Genomic DNA, 23,618 nt, shown 5'->3' with positions numbered 1-23,618 from the left:
TAAACTGCTGACAGAAGTAGGTAGGGGCTGGGGAGAAGAGTTCAAACTATATTTGACGAAGTTTTTATCAACAGGAGTAGTGAGAATATGAATATTTATTCTGCCAGATTCTGCTCTTCTAAGTGCCCAGGAGGTAGAGCTTCACTGTGAAGTGTTCTCTGTAGTGAGCTGCTTTACAGCCCCTCCCCTCTGAGTGACAGCTGTAGTGGTCTCCTGGTTGGATGCTACAGCTTTCACTCAGCAGCTCAATGCAGAAAGCACTTCACAGTGCAGCTCCTCCTCCTGAGCACTTAGAAGTTCATATTCACACAACCCTGATGATAAAAGCGCCAAAAAGGTACATTTTTATTGCTTTCCCCAAGCCCCTACCTAAGTGCTATCAGCAGTTTAGCATGGTCAAAACTGCTGATAGACTCTCTCAGGCAACATAGCTCAGGCAAGATGGCCTTCTCCATAATCATGTACATAAAATTAAATTTAAAAAAATTATATCATAATAAAATAAAAACTGGTTAGAAACGAAGAATATTTATCAGCATCTGGCTGTAATTTGTAAAGAGAATAGGGGATAAACTCAATTTATGTTGTTTCCTCAGAAATTATTTTTCATTGAATTTGTGTTTAAAGGTTTTGGCAAGTCAATGTCAAGTTTCTGTGCTCAGATGCGAGAACAGATTGTGAGTTACCATAGAAATGACTGGTCCTTGGTCCCCTATACTGTGCGTAAAATTCTTCACCTGTGGGGTTCATATTAGAATGGCTTTGAGGACAGGAAAGCAAATGTTATCCCAATGTGTGCTAATACTGTATACACTAAAGACGTTAGTGAAAATCTACCTGCAGGATGTATACATGAGGTAATGAGGCAGCCAGCATTATTTTAATGTGATTTGTTGTATTACTCTAATGTGCTTGTATTATACAGTTGCAAGAAAAAGTATGTGAACCCTTTGGAATGATATGGATTTCTGCACAAATTGGTCATAAAATGCGATCCGATCTTCATCTAAGTCACAACAATAGACAATCACAGTCTGCTTAAACTAATAACACACAAAGAATTAAATGTTACCATGTTTTTATTGAACACACCATGTAAACATTCACAGTGCAGGTGGAAAAAGTATGTGAACCCCTAGACTAATGACATCTCCAAGAGCTAATTGGAGTGAGGTGTCAGCCAACTGGAGTCCAATCAATAAGATGAGATTGGAGGTGTTGGTTACAGCTGCCTTGACCTATAAAAAAAACACCAGTTCTGGGTTTGCTTTTCACAAGAAGCATTGCCTGATGTGAATGATGCCTCGCACAAAAGAGCTCTCAGAAGACCTACGATTAAGAATTGTTGACTTGCATAAAGCTGGAAAGGGTTATAAAAGTATCTCCAAAAGCCTTGCTGTTCATCAGTCCACGCTAAGACAAATTGTCTATAAATGGAGAAAGTTCAGCACTGCTGCTACTCTCCCTAGGAGTGGCCGTCCTGTAAAGATGACTGCAAGAGCACAGTGCAGACTGCTCAATGAGGTGAAGAAGAATCCTAGAGTGTCAGCTAAAGACTTACAAAAGTCTCTGGCATATGCTAACATCCCTGTTAGCGAATCTACAATACGTAAAACACTAAACAAGAATGGATTTCATGGAAGGATACCACAGAGGAAGCCACTGCTGTCCAAAAAAAACATTGCTGCACATTTACAGTTTGCACAAGAGCACCTGGATGTTCCACAGCAGTACTGGCAAAATATTCTGTGGACAGATGAAACCAAAGTTGAGTTGTTTGGAAGAAACACACAACACTATGTGTGGAGAAAAAGAGGCACAGCACACCAACATCAAAACCTCATCCCAACTGTGAAGTATGGCGGTGGGGGCATCATGGTTTGGGGCTGCTTTGCTGCATCAGAGCCTGGACGGATTGCTATCATCGAAGGAAAAATGAATTCCCAAGTTTATCAAGACATTTTGCAGGAGAACTTAAGGCCATCTGTCCACCAGCTGAAGCTCAACAGAAGATGGGTGTTGCAACAGGACAACAACCCAAAGCATAGAAGTAAATCAACAACAGAATGGGTTAAACAGAAGAAAATACGCCTTCTGGAGTGGCCCAGTCAGAGTCCTGACCTCAACCCGATTGAGATGCTGTGGCATGACCTCAAGAAAGCGATTCACACCAGACATCCCAAGAATATTGCTGAACTGAAACAGTTCTGTAAAGAGGAATGGTCAAGAATTACTCCTGACCATTGTGCATGTCTGATCTGCAACTACAGGAAAAGTTTGGTTGAAGTTATTGCTGCCAAAGGAGGTTCAACCAGTTATTAAATCCAAGGGTTCACATACTTTTCCACCTGCACTGTGAATGTTTACATGGTGTGTTCAATAAAAACATGGCAACATTTAATTCTTTGTGTGTTATTAGTTTAAGCAGACTGTGATTGTCTATTGTTGTGACTTAGATGAAGATCAGATCACATTTTATGACCAATTTGTGCAGAAATCCATATCATTCCAAAGGGTTCACATACTTTTTCTTGCAACTGTATACATGTATGGAGCACAACTTTATAATAAAACATGGCTTATTTTACTAGATGATTAGTACTATCTAATTTATACAGTATACAGTATGAGTTCTCCCATTGTACAGTCCAAGACCACACAGATCATAGTGCAAAAGATTAAAGGGGTTGTCCAACGAAAAATAAATTATAGGCAGGAAAAGAGTAAAACTAGGACTCACCTTTGCAGCTCCCTGTCTCCTTGCCATTTCTGGTCCCCACCAGCCTGGAAGGGATAACGTTCCATTGCTATTCACTTGACTGCTGCAACCGGTCACTGGCCTCAGCAATTACGTCTGCAGAATTAGCACGTGACCAGAGAGGCTCTGCTGCTCCTGCACATAAGGCCGCTGAGGCCAATGATTGGTTGCAGCTTGACAGTGTACTTAGATCCAAATCTACTATATCTTTGTCAAGCCTTCCCTTTCAAAGCTCAGCTGTGTGCTACAGACCTCTGTTTCTTACTAACTGGCCAACAGTAAGTTGTTCTCATTGTCTGTCATGTTACAAATATAGTGCAGCCTGGTTTCTGCAAGTCTGCTAGCGCACATTACAATTGCTCTTTATTCTCCCCCTCCCTTTGGTTAGTACATTCTTGTGATCATATCCCTCTTATACATCAGACTGACTACTTAAAACAATGTATAGGTGTCACTGCTGTGTCATGGTCTGGTGTAATGGACCATGACACTTTTGCCGTGCATGCTTGTTGCTGGTGGCAACATGTTGTTTTGCATGTTTTGACACTTCCCCTTTAAGTTGTGTGTCCCTTCCCAGCCTTGTGTGTTCGGGGTTTAGATTTGTCTTCCTTGGTGTGGAACGGGGAGTGGTCTCCAGGCTCTATTTATCCTTGTGTTTTGAGCCTGAGAGCTAGTTTTGTCTCCAGCCTTGGTGTGTGTGTGGGAGTGTTTATGTTCCTGGATTCCATCTGTCCAGTCTGTGGGCCATCCTAGTTGAACATCAATGTCACCCCCTTGTTTCTATGTTCTTTCCCCTACCCTTACCTGTTGTGTTTGGTGTGGGTTTATTTTATGGGTGTGTGGTGATGTCTTGTTTGGTGTTATGCCTGGCATGGTTGCTAGACATCCCCTTGTTGTTCTGGTGTGTTGTTGTCTTACCTGGTGCTTACCTGCCATTCAGTTGCAGCTCTATCTATCTTTTCCCTTATGTTACTAGGCCACTGGAGACTCCGGTTTGTCTGTGTCCTTGAGGAACCAGTTTTCTCCTATTCCTGACCTCTATGCAAGGGACCGTTAGGGTCAGCAGTATCTAGGTTCCAGTGTATGAGCCCTCCCACCTTTAGGGGGCGCTCATACGGTCAGGAGATCAGGGTAAGGATTAGGGCAACTGTAGGAGTTGACCTGCGCCTTTTCCCTGTGTCCAGGCTTAGTATTAGCTTTCTTAATATGGTGGGGAGTTTCCCCCACTCCCCACCGTGACAGTATGTTCAACTAGGATGGCCCACAGACTGGACAGATGGAATCCAGGAACATAAACACTCCCACACACACACCAAGGCTGGAGACAAAACTAGCTCTCAGGCTCAAAACACAAGGATAAATAGAGCCTAGAGACCACACCCAGTTCCACACCAAGGAAGACAAATCTTAACCCCGAACACACCAGGATGGGAAGGGACACACAACTTAAAGGGGAAGTGTCAAAACATGCAAAACAACATGTTGCCACCAGCAACAAGCATGCACGGCAAAAGTGTCATGGTCAATTACACCAGACCATGACACAGCCGTGACAATAGGCTGCTGTAATCACAGGACTAGCTAGCAAGTTCCCTGACAAGCATCTTGCAGTTCCCTGATTGGACAAAACTTTCAAGTTGTCTTAGCTTTTTGTCTCTCTCACTGAATCAGCAGGGAGGAAGTAAAGGGCTGTAGTAATACAAAGTCTTCTTCCAGACTGCTTTATATTGAAATGGATGAAGAATGATTATGCATCCAGCAAGTAATGCTACGAAGCATCTTTTTTCTTTTAAATTCTATACTGCAGTTCTATTGATCATTAGGATATTTCATTAATATCAGATGGACAGGAGTTTGATTCCCAATCAGCTGTTCTGCAGTACTGCTTTTATTCAAGGTACATAAATTACAAAAATTCAGTACATAAATTCTTTCAAATAAAAACAGGCTATAGGGATCCACCATGGCCCCCGGTCAACATCTATTTATTAATTACAAAGTTAGAAGGAAGATCCTTGACGAGAAGCTTACCATATAAACACGGTACAGAATGCTGATTCCTAAAGTCATAAATGGTTTTGAGAAGTCGATCACCTTTTCTCTTTCTGCCGTGATTGTGAGTCCAGCAACAGCCAGATCTGCCTTCTGGAGAGATATAGATATCATGAACATCATTTTTTATGGACGTTACTAAAAACCTTTCAACGCCTCCTTCAAGAAAACAAATCTAATATCAAACACAGTAAGACTGGCCATACATATAAGATACATACCTGTTGGCTGAATGCTTATTTGACCAACAGCTATCCCATCCAAGCCCACCATACTCAGCTTTGTCTCTGGCCATGGCTTCTTTTAAGTATCCTTGTTTTTTGTACAGTACCTAATCCCCCAAGGATTACTACAGTTTATGCACACATTACATACAAAAGAATTGTCTAAGAGTAAAAAATAAAATGACTGTTAGCGTTAGCCTGAGGAGGTGGTGATGGTGAGTACAATAAAGGAATTCAAGAGGGGCCTGGATGTATTTCTGGAGCGTAATAATATTACAGGCTATAGCTACTAGAGAGGGGTCATTGATCCAGGGAGTTATTCTGATTGCCTGATTGGAGTCGGGAATGAATTTTTTATTCCCCTAAAGTGAGGAAAATTGGCTTCTACCTCACAGGGTTTTTTTTTTTTGCCTTCCTCTGGATCAACTTGCAGGATAACAGGCCGAACTGGATGGACAAATGTCTTTTTTCGGCCTTATGTACTATGTTACTATGTTACTGCAACGTGACTTTGTCTGTTTAGAATTAAATAACTGCAGCCTAAAGTTATTTGCTGTTTAGGTCAGGTTTGGAGCACCCTGCATCATTAAAGGGGTTCTCCAGCTTTTTAATGCTTTTGCCACTTCCCACCAGACTTGTTGTGGGAAACAAACTTACCTGTTCCCCACAGGTGACTCCCGTTTGTGCTGGAAGTTTACAAGGGGCACCAGAGTGCGGTGAGTGCAGTGGTGGACCAAAGGAGCCAGAACCAAGTGACGAGAAGCAGATAACAATGCTTCCTTCCAAAGGTCTGGCGTGGGAGGGATGGGAAAAAGTGACAACACCTTTAAGCCACTTTAAAGTTATTAAACTGGTAATGGCAGTGACAAAGAGCAGCACCAGGGTTGCCAACCTTATGTAAATTCTCAGAGAGTCCCAAGAGCATAGACACCATAGAGCAGCACATTCAGTTACTATGTGGCCCATGACAAATACAATAACCAGCACTCTCCTGTGGGATCAGACCAGAGAGGCTAGCCTTTGCTCCCTGTGTGCATCAATGAGTCATGAACGCCCAACACTGATGACAGTTCACCAGTTGTCCTTACTTGGACCACTTTGGAAGCTACTAACCACTACATACTGGGAACACCCCTCAAGACCTGCCATTTTGGAGATGCCCTGTCCAAGTTGTCTAGCCATCACAATTTGGCCCTTGTCAATGTCGCTCAGATCCTGAGATAGACTCATGGCTGCTAACCCTAGCTAAACCCCTGCAGATTTTAGAGTACTTTTCCAGTGGCAGTGGTGTAACTAGAAATGACCGGGCCTCACAGCAAATTTCTGAACAGACCCCCTTCCACCAGCAACTTCTTTGAAACTCTCGACTCCTGTGCAAGCCCCACTCCTGTGGCTAGTCAAGATCGCGCTCTCAGACGAGGCTTGGCAGCCGCTTCCTCTGTTTCCTATAGTGTGATTGTCCATAATGTTATGTATAATACTGTTGAGGGTGCCCTGACAAAATCTTTTATCCCTCCTCCTAGGTGGGGCCCTTCTGAGTTCTGCTTACCATATAGCTACGCCCCCCCCCCCCCCCCACGTGGCCAGTGGGCCACAGTGACAGCATCATATGCATTGCCCAGGCCGACTGTAAGGAATGAGACTCGGATTCCGGCTGGTTCTCTACACATAACGTTGTAACCTCTTCAGGTTTATTCAGACCTGCAGCCACCTCTTCTAGGAGATGAGGGTATAACAACAATACAGGTATAATCAGATTCCTGCCCTGCGGATGCAACTTGTCTGATGCATATTTGGTCTGAAGAGTGAAGAGTGAAGAAAATAGAAGTGGCTTATGAAAGGCAGACAAGCTCCAGGAGCAATAAGCTTTGCTAAAATCGTCTGGAAATGTGGAGAACCAAGAACAAGTCACCTCTTCAGTTTTGTATTTAGAACCATTACTTTGGAAATGTTCTAAGGTATTATGACTCTGTGTGTACTAAGCACTTGCTGGGCACAAAACAGCTGGAGTCTGTATAATCTTTGGAAGTAATGCCGGGAATATATAATGTGCCCTTTATGTGTGGTTTTGGCTTTGTGCACATTTGAATTTGTAGATCATGTTTTTTCCTTCACTAATGGACTGTCATAGAGCGTAAAATTGATGTCAATTCTATTTTCCATCAGTTCCTAATCTGTTTCCTATTTGTTTCAATCTCCTATCATCCATTTGCTATCCATCCCTTTAGGATTGAAAGGGGTCTGTTAACATCTTAATTCTGCACACATGGTTTAACGATCATTTATTGGTCTACCAGAATCTTTTCTGCATTTTTTTTTTTTTCGGAACACACGGGGCTGCTTACAGTTGTGTTCAAAATTATTCAACCCCCACTGAAATTGAGTGTTTTGGCCAGTTTGACATTGATTTTGATCATTTCAGTCATCTTGTTTACAATTAAATCAAAGAGGCACTTGTAAGTCAGACAAATATAACATAACATTTATAATGAAATAACCACAAATGTCTTTTCTGTGCTCACATCATTATCAGTTTTATTCAACCCCCAAGTGACATTCAATCTTAGTACTTAGTACAACATCCTTTTCCAGTTATAACAGCTTTTAAACGTGAAGCATAGCTTGACACAAGTGTCTTGCAGCGATCTACGGGTATCTTCGCCATTCTTCATGGGCAAAAGCCTCCAGTTCAGTCACATTCTTAGGCTCGCGCGCTGCAAGTGCTTTCTTTAAGTCCCACCAGAGGTTCTCAATCGGATTTAAGTCTGGTGACTGCGATGGCCACTTCAAAATGTTCCAGCCTTTAATCTGCAACCATGCTCTAGTGGACTTGGAGGTATGCTTGGGATCATTGTCCTGTTGAAAGGTCCAACGTCTCCCAAGCCTCAGGTTTGTGACGGACTGCATCACATTTTCATCCAATATCTTCTGGTACTGAAGAGAATTCATGGTACCTTGCACACGCTGAAGCTTCCCTGCACCTGTAGAAGCAAAACAGCCCCAAAGCATGATTGACCCCCCCGCCATGCTTCACAGTAGGCAAGGTGTTCTTTTCTTCATAGGCCTTGTTCTTCCTCCTCCAAACATAGCGTTGATCCATGGGCCCAAACTGTTCTAATTTTGTTTCATCAGTCCACAGAACACTATCCCAAAACTTTTGTGGTTTGTCCACATGACTTTTGGCATACTGCAGTCGACTCTTCTTATTCTTTGGAGACAGCAAGGGGGTGCGCCTGAGAGTTCTGGCATGGAGGCCTTCATTACGCAGAAACTTTAGTACCCACATCTGACAAATCTTTTTTCAGTTCCTCAGCAGTCACACGGGGACTTTTCTCCACTTTGCGCTTCAGGTAGCGCACAGCAGTCGAAGTCAGCATCTTCTTTCTGCCACGACCAGGTAGCGTTTCAACAGTGCCCTTTGCCTTGAATTTGCGAATGATGCTTCCTATGGTGTCTCTTGGTATGTTTAACATCTTTGCAATCTTCTTATAGCCATTGCCCTTCCTGTGAAGAGAAATCACCTCTTCTCTTGTCTTCCTGGACCATTCTCTTGACTTCACCATGTTTGTAAACACACCAGTAAATGTCTAGAAGGAGCTGAGTATCACAGTCCTTTTAAATCTGCCTAATTGGTGCTTATTATGCTTGATTGCTGCTCCTTGACATCCACAGGTGTTTTCAATACCTGATCGAAAACACTTGAATGAACCTCTGTTCTTAAGAGTGGTAGTCTTTAAGGGGTTGAATAATTGTGTCAATGAAGAAATCACAAAAAAAACATTTAATACTGTATTACAAAAACAATTGATGTCATTTTAGTTGCATTTGGTTCTTTAAAAAGTCCTTGTAAGATTTCATTCTGAACACAATTACAAATGTACACTAAATTCCCTAAAACCCTTTACAGCATTGGGGGTTGAATAATTTTGAACACAACTGTATATTACCCTATTTAACTGTGTTTAGGGATTTTTTTACAACATTTTTAAGCTTTTCTTTACTATGACAAATTAACCGTTTTTTTTCTTTGGCATCTTCAACTCTTTTAGAGATGCCCATTTGGAAAACGCCTGAAAAAACAGGTACACCTAGAGCATGGGACGTTTAGTAACAAATGGCACAAAAACACACAAAACTACCACAAAAACAAGATGTGAAAGGCATGAAAAGGTATGCTTTGGCTGCAGTGCATTTCGTAATGCACTATAGGCATTAAACAGTTTAAAAACAGGCCATTTACCCCCTTCCTGACCACATACGTGTTTGAAAGCCAAAAACTTTTATTCCGTGGTTAAATAAATTATTTTTGTTCCTTTTCGCTGATACATGGTTTTGTTTTTGTCGTTTTTTGGGGGTGTTTTTTGGTTTTTATTTTTTACACCTGTAAATGGAAAATTGTAAAGAAAAAAAGGGGGACGTAGGGGCATATTTATTAAGACCGGCATTTTAGACACCGGTCTTACTAAAGCCCTTCACTGGCGATGGATCTGCAGGCGCCGGTTATGAAAGTGGTTGTAGAATCCCCAGTCACATGCATAGGATGTAAATAAAATAAATAGTACTATTTTGTTGCAGTGGCTGTACCATCCCAAATCGACAGACTAGGTGCACTCTCCACGGCACACCCACTGCCAATAAAATCGCAGTAATAAATATCAATAGTTTGGAGGGCACTCAACTATCTGGCGTTGCAAGGAACCATCAAATGCATAAATACACATAAACCACTTATTCCCAAATATACATAAAAAGTATGAAAAAAAGGGAAAATTATCTAAAATAAAATATAAAATAATAGCGATATCAATTAATTGATAAAGTTCAATATGGTAAAAAGTAAAATAAAAAGTGCAATCACAATAATGGCAATATCAATGGGATAATAAATATACCTTATTGAAACTTTAGACCCAAATTAATAAAAAATGTTTATCAAATTAAAAAAATATGATTGTTGCATTTATAAATATGCTCATAAATCCCATGATTTGCAATTTCATGATTCCATGGAATAATTAATAATTCATATTATCACATGATATATGTAATATCTGAAAAAGCAAATCAGTGATATTCTCAAATAAAAAAATCAAGTTACAATGATTATTCAAACGGCACTATATACATGAATGAGTTTGTGAAACGTTTTAGTTGGTTTTCATATAATTGGCCAGCTGGTATTGGAATATAATGATATATAAATCTCCAGTTTGTCTCATATAACTCTCCTTGTATAATTCTTAATTTCACTGACGTCAGTATATTAATATTATATTAGGGGTAATTGATGCCAAAAGTTTTATTGTTGAAACTTTTTTTTTTTTTTTTTTTTTTTAAGCAATCCCTCTTTTTGGAATATTCAATTGATATACTATAGGGTTGCATACCTGCGAATAAAATATTCTAAATTCACGAGTAATTGAGGTCCCCTCTATGAAGGCAGCTTTTTGTTCTTTATATTCTTTAGATAACTGTCCCTTGATAGAATTATTAATTGTTAATTGTGGTTAGTGTAACAAACTTGCAGTAACGTTACCAATCCTTTGTAAAGTAAGGAGACTCTGCGACCGGAGTGGAGCTGTAATGCTATGGCCACTGAGCTGTGCCGGCTCGGCTCTTTCGGCTTCCCACGTGTTTGGAAACTGTTGATTTGATCGGCCCCAAGTAACTAGCAAGTAAGTGTTTGACGTAGATCGCTCCTCTTACTATGGAAAGTTCAGTTGTAGAAAGTTCAGTTGCAAAAGGACAACCAGTCCGTCTCCGTAGTATAATAATCTACAAGTAAGTTATAGCCGCTCTCATGTTCACTGTCAGCGCAATGTACATAATTCATATTATTACATATATCATGTGATAATAAGAATTATTAATTATCCCATGGAATCATGAAAATGCAATTCATGGGATTTATGAGCATATTTATTCTGTATTTATAATTGCAACAATCATGGTTTTTTAATTTGATAAACATTTTTATTAATTTGGGTCTAAAGTTTTAATAAGGTATATTTATTATCCCATTGATATTGTCATTATTGTGATTGTACTTTTTATTTTACTTTTTACCATATTGCACTTTATCAATTAATTGATATCGCTGTAATTTTAATTTTATTTCATTTTCCCTTTTTTTCATACTTTTTATGTATATTTTGGAATTAATGGTTTATGTGTATTTATTTTTTTTTTTTTTTTTTTTTTTTTTTTTTTTATAAATATTTTATTGTTATAATACAAAAATTTAAATCCATATTACATACTTGATATTATAAATTCCATAGATCCGCCAATTCTGATCTGTAAACATAATTGACAATAATTTCATGCAAATATCCATAATATGTCAGTATTTGAAAATCAAAGGGAGGTCTCCTACTGGGGAGGGTGACAGGGCTCACCCGACATCCTAGGCTTGATAATGCAAGTGGAAAAAGCAACCCACTTAGCCCAGGTTCTCCATTCGCTACAGGGATAGGGGCCCGAAATCCAGACAGCCGCCCGGCAGCGAGCGCCGCCCGCGCACGCCCTCCCCCAGACACGGGCAAGTACGAGCGGAAGGACTGGCACTCATGTGGCCGATCGCTTTATGCTCACATGCTGCCTAAAGGCGAGCTTGCAGCGATCTTTAATCGCAGGCATTTGATAAAGCAAAAACCAGAGAGGGGAGTCCAGCAGTCTTTTACCACAGTGGTAGAAACCCACTCGTATATTTTACTGCCTCATCCCCATATGATTAAGTCAGCTATCGGTTGCATGGTTCACCATACTTTGCGTTTATTCGCATTGATATTTCATGCGACAGAGAACTCGAACCGAGTGTCACTCAGCAATTAAAAAGGATATAAGCAAAAAACAAAGCCAGATACCTGCTCTGTCTCTTAAAATGAGCACATAGTAGCGCGCCCACCGCGTGTGTCACCTCCCTGCCCGCAATCGAGCCCCATGTCTGACGGGAAGAGCCGTATCCCGAGCCGCGCCCGATATCCGGGCACCTCCAGACCTCGAGTCACGGTCCCCTACCCATGTACCGCTCGATATTATACCTGGATAAAAAATTTTTTACCATTATTTAATACCGGGAAGTCCCCCCTCTTTCAGTCCTGGAGACCCTCCCATGCTTCCAATATACCTCCACATTCTTAATCAATATAATACATACAGAAAAGCCGGACAGCTAGAATTTTCCCCAACTCACCCCATAAACCCACCCCCCCCCCCACCTTGCAGGGAAAAAAAAAAAAAAAAAAAAAGAAAAAGGGATCATAATTGTGTATGTGTATTTATGCATTTGACGGTTCCTTGCAACACCAGATAGTTGAGTGCCCTCCAAACTATCAATATTTATTAATGCACAGGATGTGGCTTGTCATTGGATTTGACGTGAATTCCACACGAAAATCTCTGACAAATCAGGAGTGTGAACTGGCTCTTAAAAGGTAAAGACTTTACTGCGTTACTAGCCATGTACATTCAGTAGAGCAGTCAAGTTTCATTTTTGGCTGTAAGTACGCCTTATTCTGGTTCTAGTCTGTATGCAATTGTATTACCGATCTTAGGCATCTCCCGACCAGAACTGTATGGAGACTTACTGGAAGTGCTCCATGGTAAGGAGAAGTATTGGCAATGCTCCATGAAAAACTAATATGCAAAGAGAAATAGAACCATCTCACCGGCGCCCCCTATTGGAAGTGGCTTCCCATGAGCCATCCAGAATCTTACTCAGTACTGATGAAGGGCAAACACCCCAAAACAGCTGTCTATGGATGGATATCTGGTTTGGCTATATTCTGTCAAATCCCAATACTTGTTAGAAAGTCGGATCTTGACTCATAGTCAGCCACTTCTATTAGGTGGTGCTGGCAGGATCCTTCTCTTTCTTGGGAGATCTCGCCATTATCTGAATAAGATAATGCTTCTTTTTGATTGGTGTAGCACTGTTGGACAGAGAGACGTAGTGAGGAATTAGACATGTAACAGGAAGATGAAGATTTCTGTTCTTACCCTTGATATCAGTTCTCCCACCATCCCATTCCATGTGCCATTTAACTCTGGAACACCGTAAAGTCCATCGACCACCAGGCGGATCTTATAGTTAAAATGCAGGATCTTCGACAGCTCCTGTAGCATGTCCACACAGAATCCTTCATACCGGTCATTACCTTCAAGTTCCTGATAGTTTGGTTTCAGCATCAAATATGGGTTTTCCTGTAAAGTAACTGGTTTTGGTTATTGTAATCAGTCCATGGGTCTGTCTGGTTCCTGCTGTTACTATTATGTTTGCTATGTAGAAAAAAATGTCATTCCAACAAATAAGTCAAGCTAATATTAAGCCACCAGAAAGTTATGAACCCAACGGCTCAGCCCTAGAAGTTGCAATGATGGTATTGTAGAGGTAAATTTGTAGAGGTTATATCAGATTACTAATATGACTATGCAAAAAAACGATTATCCAACAAAAGATCGAAACAATGAAAAAGAGGAAAGATACAGGGGTCAAAACAAAATTTGTCCTTCCAAATTCACCATTAGTATATATTTCCATGGGAGAGGGGAATGAGCCACTGTCAAACCCCTTTGACAGTGGTTGTTCAGCCCCTTGAAAACAAAAACCAAAAGCTTAGTGAGGTATAAAATAGACTAAGTAATGGTCATCTTACCGATCCTCCACTGCTCCCGTGCCACCACTTTAAGCGTGCCCTGCTGATTCTGTCTCCAGTGATGACGCTTTGACACATGACCACTGGAGCCAATCACTGGTTGCAGCAGACATCACTGAGGTCACATGTCCATTTCGAAACGTCATCCCTGAGGACCAAGATACAGAGACTGGCAGTGGACACAAAAAGCAGCAGCGCGGGAGGGGATCGGTAAGGCGAAAATGATTTGGTTTGTTATTTTACACATTTCTAAACGTTTGGTGCCCAATCCTTCTTTCTTCTGACATCTATAGTCAGGGGATGGCCACGGACCACGGAATGGAGCAACGGACGCGGAAAGCACACGGAGTGCTGTCCGCATCTTTTGTGGCCCCAGTGAAGTGAATGGGTCCGCATCCAAGCCGCAAATACTGCTGCTTAAATGCGGACCAAAACAACGGTCGTGTGCATGAGTAGTGTTGAGCGCGAATATTTGAATCACGAATTTTAATCGCGAATATCGCCACTTCGAGAATTTGCGAATATTTAGAATATCGTGCTATATATTCGTATTCGCGAATAGTGTTGAATATTCTAATCGCTAATTTATCGCTAATTTATCGCAAATACATTACATTGCCAATTTTCGCAATCAAGTAAACAATGACTGGAGATCACAAATTCTCGAATTTGCAAATTTATGGCGAATATTCGGCCAAAAATTGGCGAAATATTGCGGATTCAAATATTGCCTATGCCGCTCATCACTATGCATGAGGCCTATGGCATTGTATGTTGAGTCTAGTTTCAACTTACGATGGGTCAGAAAAGACCATGGTATGTTCAAAATATTGTATCCTGAGGCCATTGTATCTTGAGGGATCACTGTACACTGGAGAGTCAGCACACACAGATAGTACAGGCAGTGTGAGTCAGGAGGTTTATATACCTGCAGCTAATCACTGTGTACACTCAGCTACTATATATCTGCACTCCTGGTCCTTTACATAGGAGAGACATTATATATTTAATAGAATAAAGGTATATACATAGGAATATGGAGGGTGGGAAGGAGTGGGGCCTGAGAGCTGCCAGGAGGGATTTGATTGGTCATGATGTCATCCTATACTTCACAGGAGGTCAGCCACAGGGGAGAGACCGAGTTTCTGTGTACACATTAGAGCAAGTAATCAGACTTGAGGTCACATGACCAGGTTGCAATAATGAAAGGTTTCAAAATGTATGGAGGTAACTGCTTTAGGGTGTAACAAAATCCACAGCTAGAATACTTTTTTATCATTATTTTTTTTTTTTTTAAATGATCCTTTCATTTTCCAAAGGAGCTCTGGAAAATGAAAGAAGGGATCTGATTGGATGCTATGGACAACTAAGCCAGTTGATTTCCCCCAATGTGTAATGGCATGTACAGAGACACACGTGGCTCCACTGACTCCATACTACACTGACTCAGTACTGTGGCTATGACGGTCGAATATCTCTGTAATCCAGTATCCATTTCTCATATTCCATGTGAATGAAAAAAACAACATATGCTTCTATGTGAAATCAAAGGCAAACAAAGGTACAAGGGGGCCCTATAGCCTTCTGTGGGGGCCATATTACAGCTCTATACAATGTAGGGTGAGCCGAGCTGTAACATGATCATGTGCATGAGCCCTGAATGAGACCACCTGCCCTATTTTATTTGGCATGTCTACCATTTGTCATTGTTCTTTCTTTCCCTTTCTTTTTCTCTCTTTCTCTTTCTTTCTCTTTCTCTCTTTCTTTCTTTCTTTCTTTCTTTCTTTCTTTCTTTCTTTCTTTCTTTCTTTCTTTCTTTCTTTCTTTCTTTCTTTCTTTCTTTCTTTCTTTCTTTCTTTCTTTCTTTCTTTCTTTCTTTCTTTCTTTCTTTCTTCTGTTCAAGTTACAGGGGATCTTCCTGCTGAAATCCAGCCTCATGCAGCCCGTTGTCATAAATCTGTAGTGTTAAAATGCTGCTAATTGCCTGGAAAGATCCGGTCACAGACTGATGAGCAGCCTCTGACAGAGTCACACAGACTACGGTACTTCAGCTCCGCTAAGATAACATCCGTGTTAACCCTCCGAATGCCAAAGCTTTACAGCTGAAAGGCCTCTACATATTTAAAGAAGTTGTCCAGACATACATGACAATGCTCTAAAATATAACAAAAGGAGTAATACCTCACCAATCCCCTGCCGCCCCAAGCCAACACTTATCCCCATCCCCCACAGTCTGTGATCACCCCTCTCCAGCAATCCTGTCCACTGCAGCCAGTCACTAGCCGCAGCAGTGACCTTAGCCACCAATGAGGTCAGTGGTCACATATTGTGTGGACATGTCAACAGAAACTAGTGGGGGATCAGGTAAGTGTCAGCATGTGGCAGCGGGGGATTATAACAGGGCATCTGTCAGCAGTTTTGTACCTATGACACTGGCTGACCTGTTACATGTGCTCTTGGCAGCTGAAGGCATCTGTGTTGGTCCCGTATTCATATGTGCCCACCGAGAAAAATTTGGTTTTAATATATGCAAATGAGACTCTAAGAGCAACGGGGGCGTTATCTGCTTATCCGCAGCGAACCTTTCACAATCAATATCTGCCAAACCTGCTGATTTTGGTGGGACCTGCCGAAAGTGTTAATGTGCATCAGATGTCATGGGAAGTATGTGGGATTTCAATCTGGCAGCGTCTTACTCCTCTCTCACCTTGTGAATACATGCACAGCTGGCCGACCCAACTGTGTATGTGTATGTGCAGCGAGCCTCTCAGGAGCCGGTGCAGAGGATGGGAGTGGTAGTGGCCCTGATGAGATGTTGTGTCATGGTGTGTACTCCCCCTGGCCGTTGTTCCCTGGGTTCGGTGCAGTGAAAAGATGATATGAAGGAATTAGGCAGACGTAGAAAAACAAGAACAAACATTTTTCTTTACTTAATGCCAAGGATGAAATAGAGTACATCCAGCGGTCGTCTGACCAAGCATTCGGCAGATAGTTATCTAATACGCATGGTCACTTTTGCTACACTAATAGATTTCTTAAAGGGGTTGTCTCACTTCAGCAAATGGCATTTATCATGTAGAGAAAGTTAATACAAGGCACTTACTAATGTATTGTGATTGTCCATATTGCCTCCTTTGCTGGCTGGATTCATTTTTCATCACATTATACACTGCTCGTATGCAGGGGTTACGACTAGAGGTGAGCAAAGTCGATCTGTCTCCATACAGCATTAAAATGTATGCGCTGCGCAGAGGCAAAATTCGTTAAGTCTGAAGTCTTGCGAGACTTCGGTGAAGAACTTCCCGCAGCGATTTGAAAACTTTGATATTGAAGCCAACTTCGGATTGCCGTTTTAAAATTTTTATAACGTTTTATAATCGAAGCCCAAAGTTCTTCGTGAGACTTCGGACTTAATGAATTTTGCCTCCACGCAGCGCATAAATTTTAATGCTGAAATGTGTCGACTTCAGGTCTTGGATCCGAAGCGTGATTCGCTCACCCCTAGTTACGACCACCACTGCAGCGCAGATAGGAGGTGGCCGGGATGGGAACTGCTGTACATTCTGAGCTCCCACGGTCCTGGCCACCAGAGTGGCCGGTGCTTTTTCCTATTGTGTACAAGCACGACCACCTCTGCTGGATTGCAGGGTGGTCATAACCATAGAAACGAGCAGCATATAATGTGATGGAAAAATGAATCAAGCGGCAAAAGAGGAAATATGGACAATCACAGTACATTAGTAAGTGCCTTGTATTAACTTTATCTTCATGATTAATGCCATTTGCTGAAGTGAGAGAACCCCTTTAAGCTCCAATATCCAATACCCAGCATCAGCATTGGATCGTTGAATGAACTCAGGCTCAAGAATCCAAACTGCTGCAAAGCAAGCAGAAGCAGAGTTGCTTTGTTTGATAAATTGTCCGAATTAAAATGGCCATAATGAGTTTTAAAGAGGAGATGTCACCTCTCCTGAAATGTCTGTTTTAGGGCTCATGTAGACAGCCATTGCCCAGCTGTTTTTCGCATGGGGGACCGCAATTTTTTGCGGGGTGGAGGCACGGAGAGAAACCCCACGAAAGCACTCTGTAGCGCTTCTGTGGGGTTCCGTGCCTCCGTTCCGCACCGCACCTTCCAGATTGCGGGTCCATTCGAGTGAATGGGTCCGCATCCGTGATGCGATGCAAAAGCGGCCAGGGGCCCGTATTTTATGGATCCGCTGTTTGCGGCTGGCGCATGGCTGTGTGCGTGAGTCCTTAGTAAATAATTGTATTCCACCTGAACTCACAATCCTGGAGCAGTATTCCTATAAGGGTTCATGCACACAACCATATCCGTTTTTGCAGTCCACAAAACGCAGATCCACAAAACATGTATACCGGCCGAGAGCCTGCCGCTAGTTTTTTCTCCAGCAGAAATGTCCTATCCTTGTCTGCAAAAGGAATGGATCTGCATCCGATCCATAAAGAAATGTGGATCGGATGCGGACCAAAACCACGGTCGTGTGAATGAGCCCTAAATCTATGCTGTGCCATTCCTCTGTTATTCCTGTTAGAGGTTTATGAATAAACGTACAACTTGGGGTGTGTCCCTGCACAGTCTGGGGCTGTCCAATCGGTACTGCCAGTGGCAGACTGTGCAGGGACACCCCCCACTTACCAGTTGTACATTTATTCATAAACTTCTTGGAGGAATAATAGATGAATGGCACACCAATGAGTTATAACAGGGATGCCCAACCTGTGGCCCTCCAGCTGTTGCAAAACTACAACTCCCAGCATCCCTGGACAGCCTACAAATACAAACCGGATTCCAAAAAAGTTGGGACACTATACAAATCGTGAATAAAAACTGAATGCAATGATGTGGAGGTGCCAACTTCTAATATTTTATTCAGAATAGAACATAAATCACGGAACAAAAGTTTAAACTGAGAAAATGTACCATTTTAAGGGAAAAATATGTTGAATCAGAATTTCATGGTGTCAACAAATCCCCAAAAAGTTGGGACAAGGCCATTTTCACCACTGTTTGGCATCTCCCCTTCTTCTTAGGCCTCCTGCACACGACCGTTGTGTGGCCGTTGTGCCACACAACGGCCACACGTTGTGCCGTTTTTTTCTGTTTTTTTTCGCGGACCCATTGACTTTCAATGGGTCCGTGGAAAAATCGGAAAATGCACCGTTTTGCAGCCGCATCCGTGATCCGTGTTTCCTGGCCGTGAAAAAAATATGACCTGTCCTATTTTTTTCACGGCCAACGGTTCACGGACCCATTCAAGTCAATGGGTCCGTGAAAGAACACGGATGCACACAAGATTGGCATCCGTGTCCGTGATCCGTGGCCGTAGGTTAGTTTTTATACAGACGGATCCGAAGATCCGTCTGCATAAAAGCTTTTACATAGCTGAGTTTTCACTTTGTGAAAACTCAGAACCGACAGTATATTCTAACACAGAGGCGTTCCCATGGTGATGGGGACGCTTCAGGTTAGAATATACTAAAAGAACTGTGTACATGACTGCCCCCTGCTGCCTGGCAGGTGCTGCCAGGCAGCAGGGGGCAGCCCCCCCCTGTAGTTAACACATTGGTGGCCAGTGCGGCCGCCCCCCCCCTCCCCTGTAGTTAACTCATTGGTGGCCAGTGGGCCCCCCCCTCCCCTGTAGTTAACTCGTTGGTGGCCAGTGGGCCTTCTCCCCTCCCTCCCCCTCCTAATTAAAATCTCCCCCCTATCATTGGTGGCAGCGGAGTGTACCGATCGGAGTCGCAGTTTAATCGCTGGGGCTCCGATCGGTAACCATGGCAACAAGGACGCTACTGCAGTCCAGGTTGCCATGGTTACTTAGCAATTTGTAGAACCATTATACTTACCTGCGAGCTGCGATGTTTGCGTCCGGCCGGGAGCTCCTCCTACTGGTAAGTGACAGGTCCGGCCGGGAGCTCCTCCTACTGGTAAGTGATATGACCTGTCACTTACCAGTAGGAGGAGCTCCCGGCCGGACCTGTCACTTACCAGTAGGAGGAGCTCCCGGCCGGACGCAGACATCGCAGCTCGCAGGTAAGTATAATGGTTCTACAAATTGCTAAGTAACCATGGCAACCTGGACTGCAGTAGCGTCCTGATTGCCATGGTTACCGATCGAAGCCCCAGCGATTAAACTGGGACTCCGATCGGTACACTCCGCTGCCACCAATGATAGGGGGGAGATTTTAATTAGGAGGGGGAGGGAGGGGAGAAGGCCCACTGGCCACCAACGAGTTAACTACAGGGGAGGGGGGGGGCCCACTGGCCACCAATGAGTTAACTACAGGGGAGGGAGGGGGGGCCGGCCACACTGGCCACCAATGTGTTAACTACAGGGGGGGGGCTGCCCCCTGCTGCCTGGCAGCACCTGCCAGGCAGCAGGGGGCAGTCATGTACACAGTTCTTTTAGTATATTCTAACCTGAAGCGTCCCCATCACCATGGGAACGTCTCTGTGTTAGAATATACTGTCGGATTTGAGTTTCACAATGTAACTCAAATCCGACGGTATATTCTAACATAGAGGCGTTCCCATGGTGATGGGGACGCTTCAAGTTAAAATATACCATCGATTGGAGAAAACTCCGATCCGATGGTATATTAACTCCTGACTTTACATTAAAAGTCAATGGGGGACAGATCCGTTTGAAATTGCACCATATTGTGTCAACGTCAAACGGATCCGTCCCCATTGACTTGCATTGTAATTCAGGACGGATCCATTTGCCTCCGCACGGCCAGGCGGACACCAAAACGACTGTTTTTTCATGTCCGTGGATCCTCCAAAAATCAAGGAAGACCCATGGACGAAAAAATGGTCACGGATCACGGAAAAACGGAGCCCCGTTTTGCGAACCGCAAAAAAATACGGTTGTGTGCATGAGGCCTTACAACACTCAACAGACGTCTGGGGACCGAGGAGACCAGTTTCTCAAGTTTAGAAATAGGAATGCTCTCCCATTCTTGTCTAATACAGGCCTCTAACTGTTCAATCGTCTTGGGCCTTCTTTGTTGCACCTTCCTCTTTATGTTTTGCCAAATGTTCTCTATAGGTGAAAGATCTGGACTGCAGACTGGCCATTTCAGTACCCGGATCCGTCTCCTACGCAGCCATGATGTTGTGATTGATGCAGAATGTGGTCTGGCATTATCTTGTTGAAAAATGCAGGGTCTTCCCTGAAAGAGATGACGTCTGGATGGGAGCATATGTTGTTCTAGAACCTGAATATATTTTTCTGCATTGATGGTGCTTTTCCAGACATGCAAGCTGCCCATGCCACACACACTCATGAAACCCCATACCATCAGAGATGCAGGCTTCTGAACTGAGCGTTGATAACAACTTGGGTTGTCCTTGTCCTCTTTGGTCCGGATGACATGGCGTCCCAGATTTCCAAAAAGAACTTCGAATCGTGACTCGTCTGACCACAGAACAGTCTTCCATTTTGCCACACTCCATTTTAAATGATCCCTGGCCCAGTGAAAACGCCTGAGCTTGTGGATCTTGCTTAGAAATGGCTTCTTCTTTGCACTGTAGAGTTTCAGCTGGCAACGGCGGATGGCACGGTGGATTGTGTTCACTGACAATGGTTTCTGGAAGTATTCCTGAGCCCATTCTGTGATTTCCTTTACAGTAGCATTCCTGTTTGTGGTGCAGTGTCGTTTAAGGGCCCGGAGATCACGGGCATCCAGTATGGTTTTACGGCCTTGACCCTTACGCACAGAGATTGTTCCAGATTCTCTGAATCTTTGGATGATGTTATGCACAGTTGATGATGATAGATGCAAAGTCTTTGCAATTTTTCGCTGGGTAACACCTTTCTGATATTGCTCCACTATCTTTCTGTGCAACATTGTGGGAATTGGTGATCCTCTACCCATCTTGGCTTCTGAGAGACACTGCCACTCTGAGAAGCTCTTTTTATACCCAATCATGTTGCCAATTGACCTAATTAGTGTTAATTGGTCTTCCAGCTCTTCGTTATGCTCAAATTTACTTTTTCCAGCCTCTTATTGCTACTTGTCCCAACTTTTTGGGGATTTGTTGACACCGTCAAAATTGGAATCAACGTATTTTTCCTTTAAAATGATACATTTACTCGGATTAAACGTTTGATCTGTCATCTACGTTCTATTACAAATAAAATATTGACATTTTCCATCTCCACATCATTGCATTCAGTTTTTATTCACAATTTGTTTAGTGTCCCAACTTTTTTGGAATCCGGTTTGTATTAGGGAATGCTGGGAGTTGTAGTTTTACAACAGCTGGTGGGCCGCAGGTTGGACATCCCTGAGTTATAAGAATCGATGCTCCAGAATTGTGATTACATAGGGGATGCGAGTAATGCTAAACCAGACATCAGGAGAGGGGACAGGTGCTCTTTAAGAGTTATTATGGCCATTTCAACTTGGGTCATGTTCATACAGAGCATTTCTGCTGCTTTGCAACAGAAGTTCTGATTTTTGAGTCCATGAAATGACAGACTGCTGATGCTGGATATTGGGTATAGAAGCTGACATGATCTAGTATAGTGTAGCAAAACATAAAACTTGTGCTTGTCAAATAGATATAGTGTGTGTTGTGCTCGCACTTACGTGCAGTACATAAATCAGCAGAATGCATTTTGGTGATGAATTATAAATATTGCTGTCTATTTGATTTGTGTTTAATGCTCCAGAGAAGGGTCATTTCTACGGTCGTGGCAAATAAAATCTTTATTTAGATTTATTCACTGTATTTTTAGCCTTGAGCTTTTACGAGATGAAAAGAGGTGATGAACGGTCTAGTGCTATAGGCCACAATGCAGACCCATTTCAGAGTCTGTATTAGGGTATGTCCATACTGGTGGTATCTTGGTGCAGAAAGTCCTTGTGGAACCTGTGGTAAAATCCACACAAGTTACATGCGGTTTTTTAAATGCAGATTTGGCTCACAGGTCTAGTGATGTGTGGATTCTTTACCGGAAATCCCACACAATTGGCAAGTGTCTGCCACGCGTACCGTACCCTTACTGTCAAAAATTGGACTTCTACTGAACTGGAATTAGATCCACATAAAACCTTGCAGAGATTGAAGTTCAGTTCAGTAGATCCTTCACATATGAATCATAATAGGTCTTCCTTAGAGGTCCATGAGGCCACTATTGAATCCAGTTGAAAAGAACTGAGCCATGTTCTAATGAATGCTATATGTTTGGAGGTATACAGAAGCGTTATTTCCAGGAAAAATTTATCTCAGTACATACAGCATCCAACCGAGCCTGTAGAGCAGCACACAGAGGCTGGGTGGCTTTGTATGAAGAAGCCATACACCTTTCATGCACTGCCATAAGGCCTTCATCTAGTGGGTTTTACAGTAAATCCACCAACCTTCAGGAGCTGCTTTAACAAGGTAGTTATTATGAAAACTACAGTTGAATTTGGTAGATCTGTTTTGGTGGAGAAGATGGCTAGAAGGTAGGAGGAGTGTTTAAACTACGGACTGGGGGGGGAGGGTAATTACGTTATAGGATGGGAAGATAGTGCAGATAGAGACCTGGGCGAGGTAACGGGACAGGTGGAGGAATGGAAGGAGGGACTCGAACAGTTCAGAAGGAAAGGTGTAGGGTAAAAAATATACATAAACCTCTCAAATGTATGTATACTAATGCCAGAAGCCTGACTAATAAAACTGGGGAACTGGAATTAGTGATGTGTGAGGAGGACTATGACATAGTGGGAATAACTGAGACATGGCTGGATGATATCTATGACATAGTGGGAATAACTGAGACATGGCTGGATGATAGCTATGACTGGGTTACAGTCTGTTTAAGAAAGGATCGCCAAAACCGGAGAGGGGGAGGGGTCTGCCTTTATGTAAAGTCCTGTCTAAAGCCCACAGTCCGAGAAGATATAAGTGAG

The 23,618-nt window shown here is 42.7% G+C and overlaps 1 protein-coding gene across 2 annotated transcripts in view; it reads right to left on the bottom strand.

The window, feature by feature from the left end:
- GRIK4 (glutamate ionotropic receptor kainate type subunit 4) overlaps window positions 1-23,618 on the bottom strand; it is a 308,075-nt gene that overhangs the window by 33,845 nt on the left and 250,612 nt on the right. For both annotated transcript variants that reach the window (XM_040425209.1, XM_040425214.1), the window contains 2 exons: window positions 13,036-13,239; window positions 4,790-4,903 (listed from right to left, as the gene is read on the bottom strand). In XM_040425209.1, the coding sequence (XP_040281143.1) occupies window positions 4,790-4,903; window positions 13,036-13,239 (318 nt within the window). The remainder of the gene's footprint in view (window positions 1-4,789; window positions 4,904-13,035; window positions 13,240-23,618) is intronic.

The sequence above is a fragment of the Bufo bufo genome, chromosome 1, assembly GCF_905171765.1.
Source record: "Bufo bufo chromosome 1, aBufBuf1.1, whole genome shotgun sequence".
Classification (NCBI taxonomy): Eukaryota; Metazoa; Chordata; class Amphibia; order Anura; family Bufonidae; genus Bufo; species Bufo bufo.
The sequence above is the reverse complement of the archived record's forward strand: the minus strand, read 5'-3'. Positions and strand labels throughout refer to the sequence as shown.